The sequence below is a fragment of the Vulpes vulpes genome, chromosome 1 (genome assembly GCF_048418805.1).
Source record: "Vulpes vulpes isolate BD-2025 chromosome 1, VulVul3, whole genome shotgun sequence".
Classification (NCBI taxonomy): domain Eukaryota; kingdom Metazoa; phylum Chordata; class Mammalia; order Carnivora; family Canidae; genus Vulpes; species Vulpes vulpes.
Genome location: NC_132780.1, coordinates 139446035 through 139471473, shown reverse-complemented (window position 1 = coordinate 139471473; position 25439 = coordinate 139446035). Strand labels below are relative to the sequence as shown.

Sequence of the window (25439 nt, the reverse complement as noted above, 5' to 3'; positions counted from 1 at the left end):
AAGCAGATTCCCTGCTGAGCAGGGAGCCTGATGCTGGGCTGCTGGGCTCCATCCCAAGACCCTGGGATCCTGACCTGAGCCAAAGGCAGATGCTTAACTGACTGAGCCACCCCAGGTTCCCCCAGAAACTACCACCATTGAGGGCTTGCCCTGTGCTAGGCCAGGGTGAGATGTTTTCTGCCTGTTTTATCCTCAGAACCCCAACATAGGCTAAGAGTAGTAGCCTCATTGGACAAATGAGGAAATAAATGAAGAGGTTACAGTAACTCCCTCAGAGTCATAAAGCCTGCAGCCAGGCTTTACACTCCAGCAGCCTGACTCCAGAGCTTTTCCCCACCTCAAACCTGCCTTGCCTCTACCTGTCCTCTCAGTGGGTTTGAAGGTACAAATAGAGTCACAGAATGGAGACAGGGAGGGCAGCCCTGGTGGCTCAGCAGTTGGGCACCTGCCTTCAGCCCAGGGCGTGATCCTGGAGTCCTAGGATGGAGTCCCAGGATCGAATCCCATATCAGGCTCCCTGCAGGGAGCCTGCTTCTCCCTCTGCCTGTGTCTCTGCCTCTCTCTCTCTCTCTCTCTCTCTCTCTCTCTGCTTCTCTCATGAATAAATAAAATCTTTAAAAAAAAAAAAAAAGAATGGAGACAGGGAGACAAGTAGGGTGGAAATGGAGTGGGAGGAAGCAGGGGAAGGTAGGGAAGGGAATGGAGCTGGGTCTCCCCCATCACTTTGCTCACCCCCTCAGTTCCCAGGTGGGGACATGTCAGTGTCGAAGAGGAGGAGGAGTGGGAGAAGACAGAAGAGGAAGAAGGCATTGTAATGCTTCCTTCCTGGGGATTTTCATCTGGCCTGTGGCATTCCATTCCTGCCCCTCCTCTAACTTGCCATTTCCTTGAGCAACTTTTTCTAATTGAGTGCACCTGGGCAGAAACTCCTCCCATATTGGCCTGGGTCAGTGCTCTGTTTTATTTATTTATTTTTTGTTTTTTGTTTTTTGTTTTTGTTTTTGGTGTTTTTGTTCTTAGACAAAACAAGGTGAGCCCCCTATTCCTTTGAGGTAGAGCTGACTGGGGAAGTGCCTAGGCTGGATCAGTCAACATTCTAGAGTCAGCTCTGACCTGGCCCTGTACTGAGCTCACCTGCCTCCTTACAGGACAGACAGCCTGGCAGGTAGCTGACTGGTTGCTTGGCCCTGGAGGTTCAGGATGACTCAGCCCTGAGCATGGCAGTCCCAGCCAGGGGTGAGGCAGAGGTATCCCTCAAAACGCCCTGTTCACCAGGAATTCCCTTTCTCAGGGTACAGGTTCCCACCCTACCTTCCAGGACTGGGAACTTTCTGTGTGCCTCTTCCTCAATAAATCAACAACTAATAAATCAACAGACACTCATGGAACAAGGATTAAGAGGCAGAAGAAAGAATTAGTTAAGAGCAGGAACTCTGCAGTCAGACTGCCGGACTGATTCCTGCTAGTACCACTGACTTCCTGTGTGACCTTGGGCAAATTATTTAGCTACTCTGAGTATTAGTTTCCTTTTATGTAAAATGGAATATATTATGTAAAATAATAGTATACTTCTCATTAAGTTGTTGTGAAAATGAGATGGTTTATTTTTTTAAAGATTTTATTTATTTATTCATGAGAGACAGAGAGGCAGAGACACATGCAGAGGGAGAAGCAGGCTCCCTGCGGGGAGCCTGATGTGGGACTCCATCCCAGGACCCCGGGATCACTCCCTGAGCCAAAGGCAGACGCTCAACCACTGACCCCAATGAGATGGTTTAATACCTATCAAGCACATTCAGTGCCTTGGATGCAGTGAGCCCTCCATGAAGGACTGATATTGCTGGTGGTCACAGCACAGTGATAGGTCTTGCAGAGGAGACACAGGTGTATAGGACACAGACCCTACTTAAGAAGAAGCAGTATAGCATTAAAAAGGGTATGGTTTGGGGTGCCTGGGTGGCTCCGTAGGGTAGGCATCTGCCTTTGACTCAGGTCATGATCCCAGAGTTCTGGGATGGAGCCTGAAGTCAGGCTCCCTACTCGGTGGAGAGCCTACTTCTCCTTCCCCCCACCCCCCACCCCCTGTCCCTTCCCCTGCTTGTGACGGTGTGCTCTCTCTCTCTCTTTCTCAAATAAATAAATAAAATCTTAAAAAAAAAAGTGGGGGGATGCCTGGGTGGATCAGCGGTTGAGGTCTGCCTTCCGTTTTGGGTGTCATTTCGTGGTCTGGGGATCGAGTCCTGCATCAGGCTCCATGTGAGGAGCCTACTTCTCCTTCTGCCTCTGTCTCTGCCTCTCTGTGTGTGTTCTCTTGAATAAATAAAGAAAATCTTAAAAATTAAAAAAAAAAAAGGGCAGCCCTGGTGGCTCAGCGGTTTAGCGCTGCCTTCAGCTCAGGGTGTGATCCTGGAGACCTAGGATCGAGTCCCAAGTCGGGCTCCCTGCATGGAGCCTGCTTCTCCCTCTGCCTGTGTCTCTGCCTCTCTGTCTCTCTGTGTGTCTCTCATGAATAAATAAATACAATCTTAAAAAAAAAACTTTATATACTCTTGAAAATGCAGATTTTGGGGGCCTCATGACAGACTTGAGGAATGAAAAGCTCTAAAAACTGTATATTCAATAAGTTCCCTAGGTGATAAAAACTTCATCTGTAAATATTCCCTACATTTTCTTGTAGTGCTTATGTAATTTTAAGTGGGCAAGCATGATTCAAGGGCAGAAGTCATTATAGAAAATTTCAGTAGGTAAGGCTATGTAAAATAAATAACATTTATTTGTTAAAAAAAAAAAATCTTCCGGGACACCTGGGTGCCTCAGCAGCTGAGCATCTGCCTTTGGCTCAGGGCATGATCCCGGTTGCAGGATTGAATCCCACATTGGGCTGCCTGCGATGAGCCTGCTTCTCCCTCTGTCTGTGTCTCTGCCTCTCTCTGTGTCTCTCGTGAATAAATAAATAAAATCTTAAAAAAAAAAATCTTCCATGAACCAAAAATGAAAGGCAAACAATGAACTAAAAATTTTTTTAAATATATAACAAAGAAAAAGTATGAATAGGGGTTAATATCCTTCAAATGTAATGAGCACTTATAAATAAGAAAAAAATTCCTTTAAAAGAACAGGCAGGGACTTTTGGGTGGTTCAGTCATGAAGCATCTACCTTCGGTTCAGGTTGTGATCCCAGGGTTCTGGGCTTGAGCCCTGCATTCGACTCCCTGCTCACAGGGAGCCTTATTTTCCCTCTCCTCTGCATTTGTGCTCTCTTTCTCAGATAAATAAAATAAAAAAAGAATGGGCAAAGGACATGAATAGATAATTCATTTTTATTTATATAAGACATGTAGATGTCTAATAATATGTCAGAATATTATTACTAATATTCCACTTTTCATCTGTCCAGTTTTTTCTCCATAAAGAAAATATGGCATGCACATATATATATGTATATATATATAAAGATTACTCAGCCATTAAGAGAGAAAAATTTTTTTGCCATTTATGACAACATTGAGAGACCCTGAGAGCATTATGTTAAGTGAAATAAGTCAGACTGGGATAGACAAGTATTATATAATCTCACTTACATGTAGAATCTAAGAAAACCAAAGTCAGGTATAGAAAACAGATTGTTGGTGGTCAGAGGCAGGGGGTGTGAAGGTGCAGAGGGTAGGAAATGGTGAAGGTGGTCAAAGGTACAAATATTTAGCTAAAAGGTAGATAAATCCTGAAGATATAATGCATAACATGGTGACTACAATTAACTACTGGATTGTATATTTGTAGGTTGCTAAGAGAGCAGATCTTAAAAGTTCTCATCAGAAGAGGAGAAATTGTTACTCTGTGAGGTGATAGATGTAAACTTATCGTGGTAGTCATTATGCCACATCTACGTATATCAAATAGTCGTGTTGTCTACATTAAAGTAACATTACATTATACCTCAATAAGACTGGAGCAGATTTTAAGATAAAAAATAATGGTGATTTACTCTCTCATCAAAGATAAAGTTTTGTTATCTCCACAGTCCTACCCAATAATTCTTTTTTTTTTTTAAAGATTTTATTTATTAATTCATGAGAGACATAAGAGAAGCAGAGACATAGGCAGAGGGAGGAGAAGCAGGCTCCATGCAGGAGCCCCATGTGGACTCAATCCCGTCCTGAGCCAAAGGCAGATGCTCAAGGGCTGAGCCACCCAGGCGTCCCCTATTCAACAATTCTGAAAGTAATGAGACACCTTCCTTCAGGACAGATCTAATTTCTGGTTCTGTACTTCGAAATCTACAATTTTTTTTAGTCCTCTTGCACCCTAAAAGCCTTCAGCATCTTTGCCTCCCCGTAACTTCATACCTGATCTTCATAATTATAAATTTAGTGTTCTCTTTAACGAAAGAGTGCATTGCAATGGTTAGCTAAAGAAACTGCATGTTTGTATTTTTGAAGACAGCAATAAAGGACTTACAGGATCAGACAAGGCACATGGCACACATACATGTTGATACAAGTGCCCTTGAATTAAAAGTATATATAATTACGGTATAACATTTTCATGTCTCTAGTTGGTAGTGTGTTTTGTTTGTTTTTTCTTTTTTTAAACTTTTTTTATTATTTATTTATGATAGTCATACAGAGAGAGAGAGAGAGAGGCAGAGACACAGGCAGAGGGAGAAGCAGGCTCCATGCACTGGGAGCCCGACGTGGGATTCGATCCCGGGTCCCCAGGATCGCGCCCTGGGCCAAAGGCAGGCGCCAAACTGCTGCGCCACCCAGGGATCCCCTTGTTTGTTTTTTCAAGTTGTCTAATGTTTGCTCATTAGATGGTTCAGCTTCTTATAGGGGAAATTTGGTAATAAGAACTGTATCAAAAGCCTTAGAATGTTTCATAACCTTACATTGAGAAATTCCACTTCTAGAAATTAATTCACTTCTAGAAATAATCCTGAGTGTGCACAAAGATATTATGACAAAAATATTTTACAGTATTATTTCTAGCAGGGAAGAACTAGAAAGAACTTCAATTTCCAACAATACATCTTTGGCAAAATATATTATGATAAATTCACCAAAGGCATGTACTATGTAGCCATTAAAAATGTAGAATATTTCATGACATGGAAAAAGTATTAACAGCATTTTTTTTTTAGTGTAAAAAAAAAGCTTACAAAACAGATTGCTATCTTATTCCTAAAAATTAGTGTTTATTCATAGAACAACTTTAGAAAGATAAACATTGACATTTTAAAGGGTTGTTTCTGGGTGGCAAAATTGTGGATAGTTATTTCCTTTTTTGTGGCTTATATGTATTGTCTTAAGTTTTCTACAGTGAATATTCCTATGGTATGAAGATGACAGTAAAATGTATTATATAAGAAAGAACAGGGGTGCTGAGGCTGGCTCTGTCAGAAGAGCTTGTGACTCTAGAGCTTGGGGTCGTGAGTTTGAGGTCCACACTGGGGGCGGTAGAGATTATTTAAAAAGAAATAAAGAAAAAAAAACGTAAAAAAAAAGAACAATTCATCAAGAACGTGCTTAGCATAAAACTTGCTTCTTCTGTAACTGTCCTTTCTCTAACAACTCACTGCTTTCAGTGGCTCCTTCCTGGGGAGGACCCCAGGAGAGGCAGAGGGATCCCTCAGGCCTTCTCCCATTCGGGGCCTAATGGGGGATTCCTGTGGTCTGCCTCTTGGTCACATAGAATCCAGCTTTGGGGAAAAACAGCGAAACAACCCAAAGTGTGGGAAGTAGAAGAAATGGCAACGGGAGGATTTGAGAGTCTGAGCAAGGAACTCCTTCACAGAGGATCTATTTTCTCCGCCCGTGTTTTCCTCAAACAGAAACTAAGGCCAACTTCAGGGCTTGTCCAAGGCCAAAGTAATGACAAGGTGAGGAGGCCTTGAATCCATGGCTTCCCCCCTGCTGTCTTACTGCAATAGGCAGATTTAGACCAAGTCTCGTCCCTCGTGCACAGGGGTCACCAGGGATCCTACAGAAATGCTAAGTGTCTGGGATGGGGCAGCCCCGGCAATGCCAGCGTCAGTGCCAGCGTCAATGCCAGCGTCGCCAGTGTCGCGGGTGTGGGCATGGAAGGCGGCGCGGCGTCCCGGGGCCAGGCTTCAGCTTCCCGGGGCTCGCGGGGCCACAGACCACGTGCGATTGCTACGCTGGCCTGGGCTGCAGCTCGCCGCCCGCGAAGTGAGGGGGCTCCCCGGCCCGTGGAGTTTTCGGGATTTGTCGAGGAAGCTGCTCCAGGCCGCGCGCTCGGACCAGTGCGCGTCAGGAAGCGGCCGGCTTACGAAGGACCATATTCCCATTCCCCCAGAGCCCTAGCGGGGCCAAGCGGGGTCTGACGAATGGATGAATAACCGCTTGGAAGAAAGTTCTTTCCCGGGCGGCTAGAGCCCGAGAAGCCAGCGGGGGAGGGCCGAGCCGCTGGGGAAGAGGCCCGCCTCCCAGGAGCGGCTCTCGGGGGCTGGTCGGGAGGCCCGGGAGCGCCCGGAAGCCGGCCGGCCCGCGCCCCGCCGACCAATGCGGCCGCCCGGGGGGGCGGGGGCCGGCCCGCCAGCCCTTTCCGTCCGGGGCCCCGGCGGCCCCGCCCCGCGCGCGCCGCGCCGCGCCGCCCGAGCATTCCACGGTTGCTACATCGTCGCGAGGGGCGGGGCGCCTGTCAGGGAAGCGGCGCGCGCGCCGGCGCGGGCGGGCTGGGGCTCCGCGCGCAGTGCCAGCGCCAGCGCCAGCGCCAGACCCGCGCCCCGCGCCCCGCGCCCCGCGCTCTCCGGCCGCCGCCGCCTGCCTCCCGCCAGCCCGCCCGCCCGCCCGCCCGCCCGCGCGCCGCCCGACTATGGAGCTGCTGTGCTGCGAGGGCACCCGGCACGCGCCCCGGGCCGGGCCGGACCCGCGGCTGCTCGGGGACCAGCGTGTCCTGCAGAGCTTGCTCCGCCTGGAGGAGCGTTACGTGCCCCGCGCCTCCTACTTCCAGTGTGTGCAGAGGGAGATCAAGCCGCACATGCGGAAGATGCTGGCGTACTGGATGCTGGAGGTATCGCCCGGAAGGGTCTCCCCTCCCTCACCGCCCGGCTCCGGACATCCCCCGGGCCGCCCTGCCGGGACATCCTGGTCCCAAGAGCGATCAGCAAGATGCTTTGGTGGCTCAGCACCGCGGGGCCTGGCCATTCGCCCGGGCGCCCTGGCCGGCCGGCCGCCCCCGCGCTGTCGCGTCCCTTCCCCAGCCCTGACTCTGATTGCCGATCGCTTGGCACCGTCACTGAGCCTCCCGGGGGGCGCGCTCCCCCCCGCTCGGGCTCCTCCGGAGCGCGCGCCTGGAGGAGCCTGGGCTCGGCCGCCCCCGCCCCAGAGCCGGTGCCTGCGTCGGTCGCGGGGCTCGGGCGGGGAGCGCGGTGGGGGTGGCGCGCGCGCGGTTCCGGCAGTCGGGGAAATGAAAAGTGCGGGAGGCGGCGGCTGGAGTCTCCTCCCTTCCCTTTGGGTGTGTGCCGTGGGTGGTTGTAATGGGGGTAAGGTCCCAGTCCTCTGGCTACCGGGGTTGACTTTTCCGTTTCCCCGGCCCCCTTCTCGCCACGGGGGAGGGCCGTCCCACTTTGGAATCCTTAAGGAAGGGAGCCTCTGGCGTATCCCCCCCACCCCCCAGGGGAGGGGGGAAAGGAGGCCGGCAGCTCAGAGGAAGTGGGGGGGGGCGTCACCTTGGGGGAAAGGCGCATCCTCCTCCGTCTCTTAGTCCTTGTCACTGAAGGCACACTTATCCCCCTCCCATTTTTTTTTGCTCCCCATTCCACTTCCCTTTCAGCGCCACCCCTCTCCCCTTTTAGTGCGGCAGCGTTTCCCATGCCCCCGCCCCAGAAGTGACTGTGCGCCCTCCCCCAGGTCTGTGAGGAGCAGCGCTGCGAGGAGGAAGTCTTCCCCCTGGCCATGAACTACCTGGATCGCTACTTGTCCTGCGTCCCCACCCGAAAGGCGCAGTTGCAGCTCCTGGGTGCGGTCTGCATGCTGCTGGCCTCCAAGCTGCGCGAGACTACGCCCCTGACCATCGAAAAACTGTGCATCTACACCGACCACTCTGTCTCTCCCCGCCAGCTGCGGGTGCGTGCATGACTCTCCCCACCCCGACTCAGTACCGCCTCACTTACCAGGAAAAGGAAAACCAAGACCTCAAAAGCTTTTCTGCCCCTGGGGAGGGTAGCAGAAGCTTATTATTATTATTATTATTATTATTTTTGGACCAAAGGTGGGGCACTGTCAGGGTGGGACAGTCAGGGTAGCTCCCCAGCCTGAGCTGGAGCTGCCAGCACCAATCGAATCCCCTTCTGGCCTCCAGGGGGTGCCATTCCTTCCTGGTCTTTCCCCCAGATAGCAACAAGTCAAACTGCATGTCTATACTCACTAGTACTTTGCCTCTGGGTTTACACAGCCACCGTGAGTTATTTATTGGCAGCAAAAGGACATGCCTGCACACCCCCACTGGAGTGGGGGAGTGGAATGTGTTTCATGTGGGGGTGGGGGCTGCCTTGGTTGACTCTTTGCCGCAGTGTGGACTTTGTGATTGAAAAGCCTCCCAGAGCCAGAGCCGATTAAAGTCAGGCCATTTGCTCTCAGGAAGGGCTGAGGAGTTGTCATCCCACCTTGTTTCTTTCCTTTTGTATCCCAGAAGACAGAGCTCCTTCCATGTCCTCGTTCTGAGGAACTTGAGCAGCTGCTTCAGGCCTGCTGGAATCCCCTCTCTCTTTCCCCCTTAGCCAAAGGCCAGAGCTGAGGGAGAGACAGGGAGCCAGGCTGCAGCTGCTTCCGATGTGATAATGCCGCCCCCTCCCCTGGCCCAGCCACTCTGCCCTGAGGTCTTTCATAACCCTGTGGGGAGCTGCTGTCACTCCTGTGGTTTGGGAAGTGGCTCCCCGGGCCTCTTGCTGGGAACCTGGGCTGGGCTCTTCCCGGGGCAGGGCAAGAGAGTCAAGGCTCTCTTTCCCCATTGAGCCTGGAGAGGAGGGTGGGGGAGCTGCTTGGGTTTGGGAGAGGTTATTTAGGGCAGGCAGATCACCTCCTGGGGGGCCTGAGGGGCCTGGGGGAGAGGATGGGTGAGCTGGCACCTTCCTCCACCTTGCTCTATGGCCAGCCAAGTCTTCTCCTGACCCTGAGAGGAGTCTCTGGGCCCCATCTCCTGGGGAGGAGGGCAGCATGCAGTTTGCTGTGATTGGCTGGCCGGGAAGCCAGGGTACTGGGGCCCCCGACTGCTGCTTGTCGAGGAACAGGATTCCTCTTCCTGCCAAGTAGCTCTCAGAGATGGGAGTAGGAGGCCAGAGTTGGGAACTCCGGGAGGCCCCACAGCTCTTTGTGATGAATCTGGTAGTTTTTGGCAAGTCTGAAGGTGGAGCCGGTTTCCAGGGCCAGTGAGCAAGATGTTTTTGGAGGGGTTTGGGCTGGAAGGTAGAAGGGGACTTCCTTTTTGTGAAAAGACTGGCATGGTGTGTGTGCCTTTGTGCGAGGGGAGTTTTTTTAGAACAGGCCACAAGGACTCTTCCTCCACTCCCTCTGCATGAGCTGGGGGGTGGAGTGTGCAGATGCCTTCCTGGAAGGTCAGAGTTGGAAGGGCCTGCAGAGAACTCTAGTCAGTCCAAATCCTTGTTTAGCAGAGGAGGTTGAGGCCTAGAGGAGGGAAGCATCGCACTGAGGCACATGAGGAGGCTCTGGGTCCTCTAGGCTAGCCCCGGTGGCCTTAAAGCCTACAGATGTGGAAGCCGCCAGCCACTGCCGCTAATCGCTCCCAGGGGTATGTCCTCCACCGGGTGAGGGCTAAGATTTTCAGGAATTGCCTGGACACAGGGTTGGTTAGGTGGCTACCTTCCCTCACATGGGACCCCATGCCTCCACTCCAGGTTGCCTTCCAGATGTTTCTTTGGAGGCTAGGTGCTTTCTGTTCACTTCTGACTTACAAGTTGAGGCACTGGGACAAGCATGACTAGAATGCTGGCTTTTCTGTCCAACTTCTTTTGGCTCCAGGCCAGGCTCTTTTCTGTAGGGCCCTGTGAGGGGCTTGGGGCTGATTTGGGAAGATGACACCTAGGTGGGGGCCAAGAGAGGGACAGCTGTGACTAGGGACCTGGAAGAAGCGGGGCGGGGTTTCCATTTCTGCCTCAGTAAGGGGCCAAACCCATGAGTTCCTTCCTGAGATAAAACAATGAAGAAATCCTCATATGTGTTAACTCAGAAAAGGGGCCAGGACTAGGAACCCCAGATGCGTGGATTGGGGTGGGGCTCCTAGCCTCCCTCCAGGACCTAGCAGTGGTATGTAGGTGTGGGCCATGAGCAATTGGAGATAGAGTTTGGTCCCTCAGGGATCATCTGGACCCATCCTGTCTGGCTTGGCATCCACTTTGCTTCCTGAGACTTAAATGACACTAGCCACTATGGTTCCAGGTAAAGGGGGTGGAGTGGGGTGCTACATCTCAGGCCCACCCCCAGTGTCCCACCAACGGGATGTGGGTTGGGTTGGGCAACCTCCCCCTTTGAGGAACCTCCGGCTTGGTTCAGTGGCTGTGTCACAGGAGGTGGGGCCTCATGTTCATTCCGGTTTCTTCAAGGGGTGTGGCCTTGGCAGGGATGCAGAACTGGAGAGGCTATGGTCTCCCCTTTCACAAATCCTTGGGATTACGAAGAGTCTTTCTGCTTCACCCCAGAGGAGGCTCAAGGTGATGCTGCTGCTGCTGGTTTTTATTTTCAACTCTGGCTGGAGAAGTGCCCAGAGCTCTGTGTGAAGTCAGGAGAAGACCTGGATTGTTGGCCCCCGAAAGATAACCAAACAGGATTGAAAGGGACAGTTTATATCAAATGTGTAGTTCTGGTACTTTGTAAATAAGCAGTAGATGCCCAAAGTAGACACCCCCAGTTTTTCTGTGCTCTGGACTCCTCATGCCACAGCACCAGTCTTTAGATCCAGAAGCAGAACTGGGGGCTTGACCTTCAAGTCTGGTGGGTTTCCTTCCGTGAGACTTCTGCTTTCCTCCCTTCCCTTCCCTTCCCTTCCCTTCCCTTCCCTTCCCTTCCCTTCCCTTCCCTTCCTCCCTTCCCTTCCCTCCTCAGCTACTGACGCCACCCTCTTTCCCAACCTCTAGGACTGGGAGGTGCTGGTCCTGGGGAAGCTCAAGTGGGACCTGGCAGCTGTGATTGCCCATGATTTCCTGGCTCTGATTCTGCACCGGCTCTCTCTGCCCCAGGACCGACAAGCCCTGGTCAAAAAACATGCCCAGACCTTTTTGGCCCTCTGTGCCACAGGTAAGAGCCCCGCACACTTTTGCCAAGTGAAGAAAATCCAAGGACTTGGAAGGGTGGCATGTAACTAGATTTTGAGTTAGATTCCTTTCAAAATTTTGGTTAGACTCTTCTCGAAATATCCCCTTTGAGATGAGGGGGTGCAGAAAAGGCAGCAGAACATAATCAGAGTTGTATGGGATTTGAGAGACCCCCCCATTATGTAGGTGGCTTAGAGAAAGGACTTGCTCACGGTCTCACAGTGACTAAGCTGGGAGCAGAACCGAGGTCTTTCTGACCGTGGTTTTATTTTCTTGCCAGGAAGACTCATTCACTCCTCGGTCCCTGGCTTGGCTCACTTCCCAACCACCCTGGGCCTGAGGACCTGTGGAAGTTTGTGGTCCACCCTGGCCCTCTCCTGCCTCTCTCCCTTGCTGCTCCTCCAGAGCTCACTGCAGGGGGTTCTCAGTATGCCCCCTGCTCTATTCCTGCTGCCTGGCACTTTCTGAGCAATAGGAAGTCCACGCTAAGCCTTTCTCTCATGATTCCCTCTCCCTCCTTCCAAGATTACACCTTTGCCATGTACCCGCCATCCATGATCGCCACAGGCAGCATTGGGGCTGCAGTGCAAGGCCTGGGTGCTTGTTCCACATCTGGGGATGAGCTGACGGAGCTGCTGGCAGGGATCACAGGCACTGAGGTGGTGAGTGTGGGGCCCCTGGGCTGCAGACTGAGCAGTTCCTGAAGCAGTGCTATTCCCGGAGCCTCCAGCAGAGGGAGGCATGCATCCCTAACCTAGTCCCGGCTCCTGGTTTCAGGTGCCCCACCCTTGGGGCTTCTGTGGCCTTTTATCTCCTGCCTTGGTCTGGAGAAGAGCAGGTGACTTGGGTGGGTTGAAGGGCACTGTCCCTGGGTGCCCTTTTCCTGCCAAATGGTGTGCAGGGGTGGGGTGGAGGATCTGCTGTCACATGCAGGGCTGCTCTCACACCCCCTTGCCACATCCTCTTGCCAGTTTCTTAGAACTAAAGGCTGATTCCTGGGGCTGGGCTGTGGCTTAACCTCCCCAGACTTCCCTATGTGCTGGAAGGTGTCCTTCCTCCGCACCTGCCGCCAGATGCTGTGGGGGTGGGAAGTGAGCCCTCAATCCCAAAGGGGACCTTCTGCCATCCTACCCAGCAGTCACTCCTTACCGTCCCCTACCCCCACCTCCACCCCCGTGTTTGCAGGACTGCCTGCGGGCCTGTCAGGAGCAGATTGAAGCTGCGCTCAGGGAGAGCCTCAGAGAAGCCGCCCAGACCTCACCCAGCCCAGCGCCCAAAGCCCCCAGGGGCTCCAGTAGCCAGGGGCCCAGCCAGACCAGCACTCCCACAGATGTCACAGCCATCCACCTGTAGCCTTGGAGTGGCCCCCTCCTGTGGCCCCTGGCAGCAGAGGAGGGGACAAATGCTGCCCCCCCGCCGCCTGTAGGAATGAACCACGCCACATCTGAAGCCTGAGGGGGCTCCTTCCTATCTGCCCCTTGCAAAGCTGAAGGGGTCAGGCCCTACCTATCCTTGCAGTGTGCACTAGGGGGCCTGGCTGGTCATGTTTGCGTGGCTGGTCAGGCTCCGCCTTTTCTCTCTGCATCTGACCAGCTCCCGTCTTTCCCTGATCCTAGCTGGCGGTGGGCCAGGCTGGTCAGAAATGAAATTGAAGTAGGTAAAACACGTGCCAGCATTCCTTTTTGAGCCCCCTCATCTCTGGGGCTCTCCTGTTCTCAGATGCCAACATGCCCCCAGTGCCTTGTAAAAGTGTCGCACCTTCCAGGGTTATTGAATTTGGATTAGGGCCTTTCTGAAGGAGTTTCAGATATTCTGATAGACGTGAGAAGGAAATAGTCTGGACAGCTCCTCCTGACACACTTTGTGGGGGTCCCTGTATAAATCCATGCTCACAGCTGCTCCTAGAGGGAGGGCCCAGGCCTTGGTCAGAGGGGTGGAACCAACCAATTCCTCCTTGCTTTGCTTTCTGCTCAGCTTCTCCTGTGTGATTGAGGGGGGTCAGTGCTTAAGGAAGAGGTGGTTTTAATTTATTAATTGTTTTGAGGACAACTGTAAGAGGGTGTAGTGGGGCCCGGCTACCCCACAAATGGTAACCCTGGTGGTTGCTGCATCCCTCCCCTCTGCTACTGGCTAGAGGATCTTTGTGGCCAAGGAGCTGCTATAGCCTGGGGTGGGGCCATGCCCTCCTCTCCCTCTGGCCCTCTGCCCCATCCTCCAGGGGTACAGGACAGAGCAGGGATAAACTGGAGGTGACTGAGCCCCTGTCTGGAGAGAGAGGCAAGCCCTGTTGACACAGGTCTTTCCTAAGGCCACAAGGTCCAGGCTGGTGGCCCAGGACCATCATGCTACTACCTTAATAAAAATTCTGGAATAAATCTGGCTTTGGCTTCTTCGGTTGGATGTGGTATGGGGGAAAAGCTATTCTCAGAATGCACGGTGTAAACAGGGCAGAAGTCAAAGGTCATCACAAGCCATTTCTGTAAAGGTATTAAATACTTCAGGCTCTGTGGGCCATTTGGTTTCTGCCCCAGATATAGTCAGTTCTGCATTACAATGGGATGTATGCATTCCTGAAACTCACTGCACCATGCAAAATTGCACAATAAAAAACCAAAGGGCTCATGGGAAAACAGGCTTGAGGCATAATACTCAAAAACTTAATGAGTGACACATTTTTTTTTAAAAGAAGGAAATGAAATGGATAGCCTAGTTTTTACTTGAAATGGTTAAGAAACATATACAATATGGCCTTTTATCTTGAAAAAGACCTGAAGTGTGTGTATAGAAGCAGAGGTTGGAGAACTGTGGAAGGCAGGTGACACCAGGTGTGGGTGTGGTTCCCCATAGAAGGTAAACTGAGGTAGCTCTGGTGTTTGAGGCCTGTGCAGTCCATAGTACCTGGCTTGACTTGGCTGGGCAGTTTTTACGCAGTGTTTCTCAAAGACAAAACTGCAGATAAATGTGAAATTCTAGATCAGTTTTTCTCCAGATATATTAACTGGCTTGGAATGAATTCACAGGAATCAAGTAAGAAGGATTCTAAAAGAATTGTATAGCTGACCCTTGAATAACGTGGGTTTGAACTGTACAGGCCCACTTATACTCACATTTTTTTTCCAATCCAATAGATACATAAACTGGGCAGCCCAGGTGGCTCAGCGGTTTAGTGCCACCTTTGGCCCAGGGCGTGATCTTGGAGACTTAGGATTGAGTCTCACATTGGGCTCCCTGCATGGAACCTGCTTCTTCCTCTGCCTGTGTCTCTCTTTCTCTCTCCTCTTTGTGTCTCTCATGAATAAATAAATAAATCTTAAAAATAAATAAATAAAATCTTTTTAAAAAAGATACATAAACTTACAGTATTGATATAGTACTGTAAATGTATTTTCTCTTAAAATTTCCTTAACATTTTCTCTGGCTTACTTTATTGTAGGGATATTGTATATAGGACATATACTGTATAAAATGTGTTAATTGACTGTGTATGTTATTAGTAAGGCTTCCAGTCAACAGTAGGCATAGGCTATTGGTAGTTATGTTTGGGGAGTCAAGTTATATGCAGATTTTTGGCTATATGAGGGAGTTGGTGCCCCTAAGCACTGCATCCTTCAAGGTCCAACTGTACTCAACTTTGCTGCTGTGGCATGAAAGCAGCCATAAAAAACAAATGGATAGGCAGGGTTGTGTCCCAACACAACTTTGCTTATGGACACTGAAATTTGAATTTCATGTAATTTTCACCTATCACACCATGCTGTTAAATTTTTACCCCAACCATTTAAAAAACGTAAAAAGCACAATTAGCTCATGGGCCATAAGAAAACTAGCATGACTCTGGTTTGCCAATCTCTGGTCTAAAGCTTTAATTAGCCAAGAAAGTTAGAGAACCTGTCCAGTGGTGACTCTGGATCTACTTGTTTCAGGGCCTGATCTTATTATTCTCTGATCTCTCTTGCTTCTGTAGCTCCAGTTTTCTCTGGGGACTTTGTCCATAGCTGAGAAAGGACGATCTTTTGAACAGCCCCCTGGTTGCTGGCATTCCCCCAAAGTAGCCTGTCTCTAGACCCAAACTTCTAGAATCAGGAGGTGGAGGGGGCGTATCCTCTATAAACTACAAAGAATCCAGTCCTAGACAGGAATAGGGAAGAACTTCTCTCCAGCTAAAGAGGGAAAGCAAAAATAACTCCACCGATCATATCAAAACACCAGAAGTTCAATAAATATCTGCCTTTGGTATTTATCCACATCCCAGTGACTTGACACAACAGCCTGAGAGAAAGAACCTATTCCAAGCCCCAGCCAGGGAGTGGTAACACTGGTGTGTGGCCTCTCAAGTCAGGTCTCAGAACTGAGCAGGGATGAAGACCTAGAATGAACAGGGAGCCAGCAGAACCTCAGTCCTCCCTGTCAGGGACAGGAGTCACAGATGCCTGTGACCCCTCTCACTGACTGTCCTGATCTGAGACTTCAGTTGTTAAGAGCTCAGTGCCACCAACAGGGAATCCTGGTGACCAGCCCCCCATGCCCTTCAGACCAGGACAAGTAACTTTCCTCACTCCATGGCGAGAGGAACATCTTCTACATCTCGGGGGACTGCGCCCTGGAGCTCACGCCTGATCTCGGGGGACAGCTGCGGATGCGGCTGCAGTCGGAGCAGTTCCAAGAGGGCGTCTTTCTGATCTGTGGCCAGGTCTGCCTTGTAGCGCTGGACCAAAGTCAGGAGGCACTGGTGCCAGAGCACAGGCAGTTCGCGCCTCTCTGTCCGGAAGCCCAGGAAGTGGAAGACCAGGGCATCTAGCACCCGGTAGGGCAGCGCGTACTTCTTATCCAGCAACAGTCGCAGGAAGATGCTGTTGGCACCGCTGTATTCCATCTCAGCAATTTTCAGCATGGCTGCACTGGTGGGGAAGGGTTAGTGGTGGGGGGGACGCTGGAGGGAAGATCTGCCCCGCCCTGTCCCTTTTCTCCTCTCCTGGCCCCTGCACTGTACTATTTCTAAGGGGGCCATCTCAGGCCTTCTTCTCACCTACCTGATCTTACACCCACCCTCAGCCCGTTGTTAGGTCTCTGCGGATTCACACCAAACCCCTACCTCTCACTCAGCTGCTCATCTCAGTATCTGGCTAGAATATATTTATGCATCTGAAGATCTCCCCCCCCTAACAAACTTTCTTCCCATGTTCTCCATTCATTCAACTCCTTACTGAGCACCTGCCATGTGCCAGGCACCGAGCTCCTGTTTGGGGGGGGAACTTCCATTCTAGTGGAGTAGCGACATGCTCAGAAGCTTAAACAAGCCACAGACCCAGGGCTATTCCTAGGTCCTTCCCCACTCTGTCCACTCCCAGCCCCCACCCTGGGATTCTCCTATCTGGGTATCTGCTGACTGTTCTCCATCCTCACCAACACTACCTGGAGTGCAACACAGGGATGGAGCATTTGGTGATGATGCTACCAACGATGATGGCTTCCCGGAGGGTACAGGTGCCAGACTCACATAGGGGGATCAGGATCCCTGGGGAGGGTCAGAGAGGCAGTCATTTTTGAGTCTAGGGTGAGAGAAAGGAGCTAGAGCAGGTTCCCCACCTACCCGAGACAGTCGTCTCCCAAGTCAGGCTTGCTGCTTTAACCTGCAGGAGCTCCGGCCCCTCCCTCTCAGTTCCCACCTTTAAACCAGGCTCCAGGCTTGAACAGGGCCTTCTTGAGTGCCATGTAGAGGTGGAAGTTGAGTCGTTTGTATTCAGCGATGTCATCTCGTACCCGGGGGAGCAGGACAAGGTTGTAGAAGCGCTGAGCCATGCGTTCCTTGAGGTTAGAGGCGAAAATCCTAGGTTTGGGGGTAGAGGGGAGAATACGGGGGGAGATCCCTGGTTACTTGGTAGCCAGGAGCTGGCACTTTCTAACTTTTTTTTTTAAAGATTTAAAAAATTTATTTGAAAGACAGTACATGCACAAGCAGGGAGGAAGGGCAGAGGAAAAGGGAGCAGCAGACTCCCTGCTAAGCAGGGAGCCTGACTTGGGGCTTAATCCCAGGGCCCTGGGATCATGACTTGAGCCAAGAATAAGACACCTAACTGAGCCACCTGGAGCTGGCACTTTAAATAATCACTGTGGATGGTGCACATAAGAGATCTGAGGGGTGAGTAGGAGTAAGCTGTGTGTAGACACAGATTAGGGAGGGCTCAGGAGGGGCTACAAGATGTATCCAAACAAAGGGAGCGCTCTGTCTTTGGGAAAGCCAGAGCTCTATGCTCTTCACCTTTCTTCCCTGACATAGGTTTTCTTTACCTGGCTGTCACGAGGGACCCGAGTGTGCCTGGGAGCCACAGACTTCAGAGGCCCTTCTGACACACCAGGGGTTGTCCCCCAGTAGTTCTAAGCCCCACTTCTGAAAACTCATCACAGCAGAGTCTCAACCAAGTCCTGGCTCCGAAATATGAAACAGGAAAGCTGGGAAAACCGTGATGTACAGAAACACAAGCTAGAGCTCTGGGGCAAGGCAAAGGTGTAATGACAGTAGCAGAGAAAGCTGCACATCCACCCCCACTGTTACCTACAGACCCCAGGCCGCCCTAACCCCCCTTTTCTACCTCGTGGCTTGGTACATGGCGGCTGCAGTCCAGGCCTCAGGCTCTGTGATGTACAGGATTTGCTCCCAGTTGGAGAGCGCAGGGATGATCTTGAAGGCCTTGGGCAGCTTCCCACTGCGGTACTTCGATAACACCTGGGGATGAGGGCGCTGAGTCATCGCTGCCCATGACACATAAGCCATGTGCCCCATGCCATGTCCTCAAGTGGGTGGTTTTCACAGATTAGCTCACTTAATCCTCACCACAACCTTGTTAGGATGTGCTTTTATGCCCTCGTTTTCCAGATGAGGAAACCAAGACTAGAGTTAAGGAACCTTACCCAAGGCTACCAAGTCCCTGAGTGGCAGAGCAGGTATCTTTTAAGTTTGCTTTTGGCCACTCTGCCTCATTTGTGAGGGAACACAAAGCCTTAGGTGGAGCCCACAGCCCCCGGGAGGGTATTTGATCACGGCTCTCCTCTCAGCTCTTACCTCCCGGACCCCTCTGTAGACCTCTAGGACCCGGGGGTCCAGCTGGGGCATAGGAAAGCCTGACACCTCTGACATAACCATCTCAACTTCCGTCTGCTTTTCGGTTAGCTTCTCCATGATGATGTCAGCCAGGGTACGCCTAAGAGTAGAGGAGGTGTGGGAGGGAAGGGGAGAGGGCGGTGGTCAGTCTGGGAAGCTCTAGACTTCCTGCGCAGTCCCTCATGAGCTCCAATACACCTGTGATCCCGCTGGGATGTGTGGCCCCAGTTTTCCTAAGCCCTACCACCCACCACAGAATCCTGAGCAGTGTGAGGACCCAAAAGTCATTCATTTTGGGACAAAGCTGATAGCTGTGTGGAGGTGGAGGACCTGGACTCTGAAGTCAGTCAGCCTGGGTTCAGATCTCGGCTCTTCCTCTCCCTGTATGACCCTGGGCATACTTGGCCTCTCTATGCCTCAGTTTCCTTATCTGTGAGACAGCGACAGTAACAGTGTCTAACTCATAATGTCAGCACAAGGATTACAGGAGTTAATGTTTGCATGTTACTTAGAACTCTTAGTACACAGCAAGTGTACAGTAAGCATTGCCTATTTCAAACACATCTATCGAGTGCCGGCAACATGCTAAGGGATCTCCTATTACAAAGTTCTGATCTGGCCTCTCTAGAGTGCCAGACACATCTCAGTTATTTTCCAAGATTTCAAGCAACTGGGGCCATTAAGGAGAGACTATGACACAAACTTCCCAATTTCACTTTTTGAAATTTATGGAAAGATTTCTAAGATTAATAATATTTTTCTCAGTTTCCTTGCACAGAGCATATCAAACATAACCTTATGAGGATGGTTCAGAATTATTGTCACATTGGGCTTTGGTAGAATGATGTCTTCAGAGGCTGCTAAGGCATATCTAAAATGGCTATTTTCTCAACAGCAGGCATTGAAGCAGGATTTTCCAGATTGTCTCATATAGGCTGTACAACATCTCATAGAGGTGTCATTATTGCCCTTATTCAGACATAGGAACTGATATCCAGAGACGTCAATAACTCACCCAGGGTCTCAGAGCTCTCAAGTAAGGAGAGAGTCAAACCCTGGTCTTTCAGCCTGAAATCCAGGTACTTGACAATACACTATAATGTGCCCCCAACTACATGGGCCCCTGACTGCTGAGTTCACATGGGTCTGAGTTTGCTTTCAGAAGTTGCCAGCTGTCATTTCTCAGGACTGTCAAGAATCCCTGTTTTGGCAGCTCCAAGCAATAAAATCATCCTGCCAATCATGTCAGAATACTATATTACAAAGGAGTTTGGAGGTGCTGAGAACCAAGGGCCCTCTGCCAGGAGAAGCATACAGCCCAAGTACATACTTTGTGACGTCTACTTTAGCTGCTGGGCATCAGTGTGGGTAACTGGCTCATATCCTCACTGTGTTCTCAGTGACCACAGAACTTATCCTTCAGCTTCTGTGTCTTTTCTCAATACTATCAGCAACGAGAGATGCATTTAGCTCCTAAAAGCCTAAGAACTAAGAAGAGTGTCATATAAACATCACAGTGGACAGACGGGCAGGAAGTTGGGGTCATTCTCACTGAGGAGGGGCCAGTTTTGCCAAGTTGGTTCCCCACAATCAGCTATGCTCAGGGCCCTTCCCAAAGGCAGGGAACCAAAACTGGCAGGGCATGTGCCTCCTTATAGAAAACTGCACCTGGACCTCACATCCCAATCCCCAGGCCATGCTAGCCCTACCTGGCAGGAGGGTTCTTGTTCATGAACATCTCAATGGCCCGCTCATCCTCAGCATCCACAACAACTTCTGTGTGATGGCCAGCCCCTGTCATTGTGGCAGCCCTCTCCAGGGTGGGCCACTCCTCATCCTCGTCATCTGATCCGTCCTGCGGGACTCCCGGACCTAGAAGAGAGGATAAAACAGATGAGCAAGGCAGGGAGTTGGGGAGGGATGTAGAGGTCAATTCAACTTTACCCATCATGTAAAATACAGACCTCACATGTGCTTATGACAGATATAGATGGGGGCAGTGGAAGCACGGATGCACCCACTGTCTTCCAGTTCCCAGGGGCTTCCTGGTCCCAATCTTGCTTGAGAGACAAAGTGTACAAATATGAGCCAAGGAGATAGTGATGCCAATGAGTAGTCAATCGTTAACACCCTAGACTTAGTTATATAGCAGGAGCTGTTCTAAACACTGTACCTAATTTTCATAATGCCAACAACTAGTTACTACTATTCTATCCAGTTTCAGGTAGGGACTCCTAAGCATAGGAAAGTTAAGTAACCTGCCTGAGGCAGGTAGTCTGGGTTTAGACTGTACATTCTTCACTTTTTTGCTCTATGAACATTGTAGGGCTTCATTAAATGCCAAAATAAAAGGTAGAGGCAGTGTATACCACAGGTATGTAAAAGGTAATGACAGCAGAGGATGGTTAGACTCTGGACAGGGAGTACAAGAGCTGGAGGAGTGTGCTCCAGACATTGGTAACAACACTGCCAGGAAGGCTTGGTTATAAGAGCATCTGATAGGCAGTAGCAAGTAAGGCTAGATGGTCAAAGTAAAGCCAGATTGTGGAGGGCTTGAGGTCAGGCAATGCAGTTCAGATTTTAATGAACAAACCCCTCTTTTTAAAAAGAACTAACTTATTGGAGATAGACTGTGCATATGTCTGCACTAACAGGACCAAGGGCAGGGGCAGAGGCAGAGGGAAAGGGAGAAGCAGACTCCCTGCTGAGCACAGACCCTGCCATGAGGCAGGAGGCTGGATTCCAGGACCCTGGGATCATGAACTAAGCCAAAGTCAGATGCTTAACGACTGAGCCACCCCGGCACCCCTGGAACAACCCATTTTTATAACTGGTTATTGGAAAGCTATAGGTGGCTGGGCATCTGGGAAGGGATGTAATATCCGAACAGAAAGAAATGTTACACATGAACAGCTCATTAAGAAAAGAGGCAGTGTGTGATAAAAGCTAAATGGGGGAGGGGATGTGCCAGATGTTTTGTCTCTACATGCTAACAAACCCCAAATCTGTGCTTGTAGGTATATTTCCCTTTACTCTAGCTCCCTCCTGTAGAGCACCTCCTGGATGAGCCACAGGCAATTAAAACCTCACCTGTCATCAACTGAACTCACTCTTTTCCTTCTAGGTCTATACTACTCACTGTGTTTCAGATCTAAGTAAATGGCACTACCATCGCCAAATACTGAGCCGGAACCTGGTAGGCCTGCCCTCGCCCCCTGCCCACACCCCAGTTACACAATCAATTACCATGTCCTATTGAATTCTACCACAGACTATCTCTCAAATCCTTCATAGTTCTGCCTATGCCTAGATCAGGGGCATTGCTTGCCTGTATTCAACAATCCCCTCACTGGTCTCCATATTCTGCAATAGCCCCCTGCTGTCTTTAGGACAGCTTTAAATCCTAAACATAGCCTCCAAATCTTTTGTAGATTTAACTTCTACCTACCTTACTACCATTAACCCATTCATTCAGCGAACAATGAGAGCATATTCTATGTGAGGCATTGTTCTGAGTGCTGAAAAAAATTAGTATAAAAAGGCAACTTGGGGCACCTGGGTGGTTCAGTGGTTGAGCATCCGCCTTTGGCTCAGGTCATGATCCCAGGTCCTGGGACTGAGTCCCATATCAGGTGCCCCTCAGGGGCCTGGTTCTCCCTCTGCCAATGTCTCTGCCTCTCTCTCTCTAAATAAAATATTTAAAAAATAAGTAAAAGAGAAACCTACAGAGCTTACGTTTGAACAGGAATGATAGATAATAATAAGTATTAAAAGAAGACAAGTGCTATGAAAAAAGAACAGAGCAGAGTTGAGAAGTCAGGAGTGTAGAAACAGAGGTAAGGTGTATTTCTTTCCCTTTTTTTATTCAAAAATTTTATTTGGCCAGGGGGTGGGGAGGAAGAAAGAGAGATAGAGATAGAGATAGAGAGAGAGAGAGAGAGAGAGAAACAAGCAGACTCCCTGCTGAGTGCAGAACCTGACACTGGACTCAAACCCAGGACCCTGAGATCATGACCTAAACAGAAGTCAGATGCTTACCCAACTGAGCCACCCAGGCACCCTGGGAATTTCCTTTTTCTTTTTTTTAAGATTATTTATTTGAGAGAGAGCGCATGCGTGCGCACACACATGTGCACACACAGACAGAGAGGGAGAAGCAGCCTCCCCACTGAGCAGGAAGCCCAACGTGGGTCTCAGCCCCAGAACTCCGAGATCATGACATGAGCCGAAGGTAGGTGCTTAACCAGATGAGGCAGGTGCTTAACCAAGGTGCCCCGTGTATTTCCATTTTCAATGAAGTGACCAGGGCAGGCCTCTCTGAGATGGTGAACAATCAAGAGAATAAGCCTACGTGGGTAAGAAAACAGAAGGAATAACCAGGACGAAAGCCCTAAGTTAGTATGTTTAAGGAAAAATAAAGCCTGTATGGATGAAGAGAGTAAGGGGAAAGTAGTAGAAGAGGTCAGATTGGCAAAAGGGGCAGATCATGGAGGTCTTTTAAGTCATCCAGTTGTTGAGTGGACTGTAAGGATGACGGTATGCTAATTAGGAAGCCACTAAAATAATCCAGGTGAGAGATTATGGTGGCTCAAATAGGACTGTGTTCCAAGGTGATGAGATTTGGTCTGACTCTGATTTATTATTTATTTATTTATTTATTTATTTATTCATTTATTTATTCATTCATTCATTCATGAGAGAGAGAGAGAGAGAGAGAGAGAGAGAGACACAGGCAGAGGGAGAAGCAGGCTCCATGCAGGGAGCCTGACGTGTGACTCGATCCTGGGTCTCCAGGATCAGGCCCTGGGCTGAAGGCAGTGCTAAATCACTGAGCCACCCGGGCTGCCCGACTCTGATCTATTTTGAAGATACGAGTCAACAAGATTTCCTAACATATCAAATGTGGAATAAGAAAGAAATCCAAGGCTTGCCTTGATCAAATGGAAGGATAGCATCCTATTAACTGAGCTGACAGTGGGAGGAGCAGGTATGGCGAGAAGATCAGGATTTCTGTTTTGGACACATTAAATTTGAGATCTCTTGGGACGCCTGGGTGGCTCAGCGGTTGAGCATTTGCCTTCAGCTCAGGGAGGGATCCTAGAGTTCTGGGATCAAGTCTGGCATCGGGCTCCCTGTGAGGAGCCGGCTTCTCCCTCTGCCTATGTCTCTGCCTTCTTTCTGTGTCTTTTATGAAAAAATAAATAAAATCTTAAAAAAAATAAATTTAAGACGTCTATTAGATTTCAAATTGGGGATGTCAAAAAGGCAGCTAAAATAGAAGAATCTGATTTTCATGGAAGAGATCAGGGCAAGAATACAAGGTTGGGAACAGTTACCAAATAGATGGAACTTAAACCGTGAAAAGGATGACAGCACCCGAGAAGAGATATGAAAAGAAGAGGTCTAAGAACCAAACTTGTGGCATATCAGTGATAAAAGGCTGGGGACAAAAGAGCCAGCAAAAGATGCTGAGAGGTGAAGAAGTACTAAAATAGGAATGGGATGGCTCAGAAGCCAAGTAAAGATACCAAACCCAGGAGGCCAGTGTTTAATTGTGTCAAACACTGCTCTCAGGACAAATGAAAGATGAGACCTGAGAAATGGATTAAGTGACCCCGAGGTCAACACTTCCACCCTAAAAAAAAAAAAAAAAAAAAAAAAAAAAGACCATCTTTTTATTAGTCTCTCTCCCTCTTTATAGCACCTAAACAATATCGTTCATTCTGCTTAGAGCTCTCTCTCCACTAGTTTTCAGCACCAAAGTCATGCAACCTAGGAACACTGGCCCCCAAAACTAATGCTCTTGTTATACGATGAAACTATACTTAAAAAAAAAAAAAAAGATTTTCATTTATTTATTTACAAGAAACACACAGAGAGAGGCAGAGGCATAGGCAGAGGGAGAAGCAGGCTCCCCGCTGGGATCCCTACGCTGTACTCCATCCCAGGACCCCGCCATCCTGCCCCGAGCCTAAGGCAGATGCTCAACCACTGAGACACCCCGGTGTCCCAAAACTATACTTTCATCATGAAATGTATTATTCGAATCGTCAATTTAATTGTCTCTCTCTCAGGTTAGACTGTAAGATCTTGAAGTCAGGCTCATGGCTATCCTGCTTCCTTTTTTACTCAAAACCATCTAAACTCCTACCTAGCACAGTGCAAAGTACGGACTAGACAACCTACAAGAATGTACAGAACAGATGGATAAACGTTAGGAGTGCTCAATGGTGTGACCAATTAACTTCTTGTTGGTCTAACTTAGAGAATGCCTAGACGCAAGCATCTAAAACTACAAGTGGGCATAGAGAGCTCTGACCACCCTAAATCTATTCCAGGGCTGGGTCTCCCATTTCATCACCTTTGCAAGGGTGTGATGCGGACTCCTTATTCAATTTCATTTTTTTTATTCCAAAGGATTCCCCTGGCAGAACCTTTTGGCCGTCTATCTACTTCCCCCTCCCTCCAAAACTAACCACCCTCTTCCTGGCAGCACCCCCCCCCCCTTACCCAGACGCGTGGTGCGCTCGCGCGGGGCTGCGGCCTTGTTCCCAGTCCCATGCTCGGTCTCGAGTTCCTCCTGTTGCTGCCGTGCTTGCTGCAAAATCCGTCGGGTCAGCCGGGGCCCCACATACTCTTCGTCCTCTTCTCTGGTCCCACGACCCCGCCGCTTCTCCCGGGGCCCTGCCCGCGCCGCGTCCCCAGCCAGGATTTGCTCAGCCAGCGGCGCATGTTTTTCCTGGCCTGCAGCTCCGCGAGCCGGCTTGAATTTGGGCATTTTTTTCCAAAACTTTGCCAGAAAGGTTTACACGTGGGGTACAGAGGGGAAAAAAAAAAAAAAAAAAAAAGCCTTGAGCGCACCTGCGCAGTGAAGTCCCAGCTCCCAAGAGGGCCCCGCGGAGCTCACAGCGCCTCCCGGCGTTCGGAGGCCAGGAAGGCCATCAGCGCCGCCACACCCCGTAAGAGCGGGGCCTGGAGCCGGTCCCCGAATGACCTCACTGCTTCTAACGCTGGCTTCTGCAAGTGGTGGCAGTCCGAGCGGTGGTTTTCTAC

General features: G+C 50.1%; 2 protein-coding genes across 7 annotated transcripts in view; one reads left to right on the top strand and one right to left on the bottom strand.

The window, feature by feature from the left end:
- Positions 1 to 13662, top strand: part of CCND3 (cyclin D3) — a 96534-nt gene extending 82872 nt beyond the window's left edge. For 4 of the 6 annotated variants that reach the window (XM_072731977.1, XM_025990898.2, XM_025990899.2 and 1 more), the window contains 4 exons: positions 7872 to 8087; positions 11111 to 11270; positions 11813 to 11949; positions 12473 to 13662. In XM_072731977.1, the coding sequence (XP_072588078.1) occupies positions 7917 to 8087; positions 11111 to 11270; positions 11813 to 11949; positions 12473 to 12640 (636 nt within the window). In that variant the 5' untranslated portion in view covers positions 7872 to 7916 and the 3' untranslated portion in view covers positions 12641 to 13662. Of the gene's footprint in view, positions 1 to 6763; positions 7033 to 7871; positions 8088 to 11110; positions 11271 to 11812; positions 11950 to 12472 lie in introns of those variants that run through there. The other 2 variants (XM_025990897.2, XM_025990900.2) reach the window with 2 other exon arrangements.
- Positions 13663 to 15125: 1463 nt separating this feature from the next.
- On the bottom strand, positions 15126 to 25372 carry BYSL (bystin like). The gene is made up of 7 exons (XM_025990894.2): positions 24897 to 25372; positions 20096 to 20258; positions 18348 to 18486; positions 17878 to 18011; positions 16954 to 17114; positions 16700 to 16802; positions 15126 to 16185 (listed from the first exon to the last, which is right to left on the bottom strand). Exons 1-7 carry the CDS (start codon positions 25162 to 25164, stop codon positions 15840 to 15842), a joined length of 1314 nt encoding a protein of 437 aa, XP_025846679.1. The 5' UTR covers positions 25165 to 25372; the 3' UTR covers positions 15126 to 15839.
- Positions 25373 to 25439: the final 67 nt, after the last annotated feature.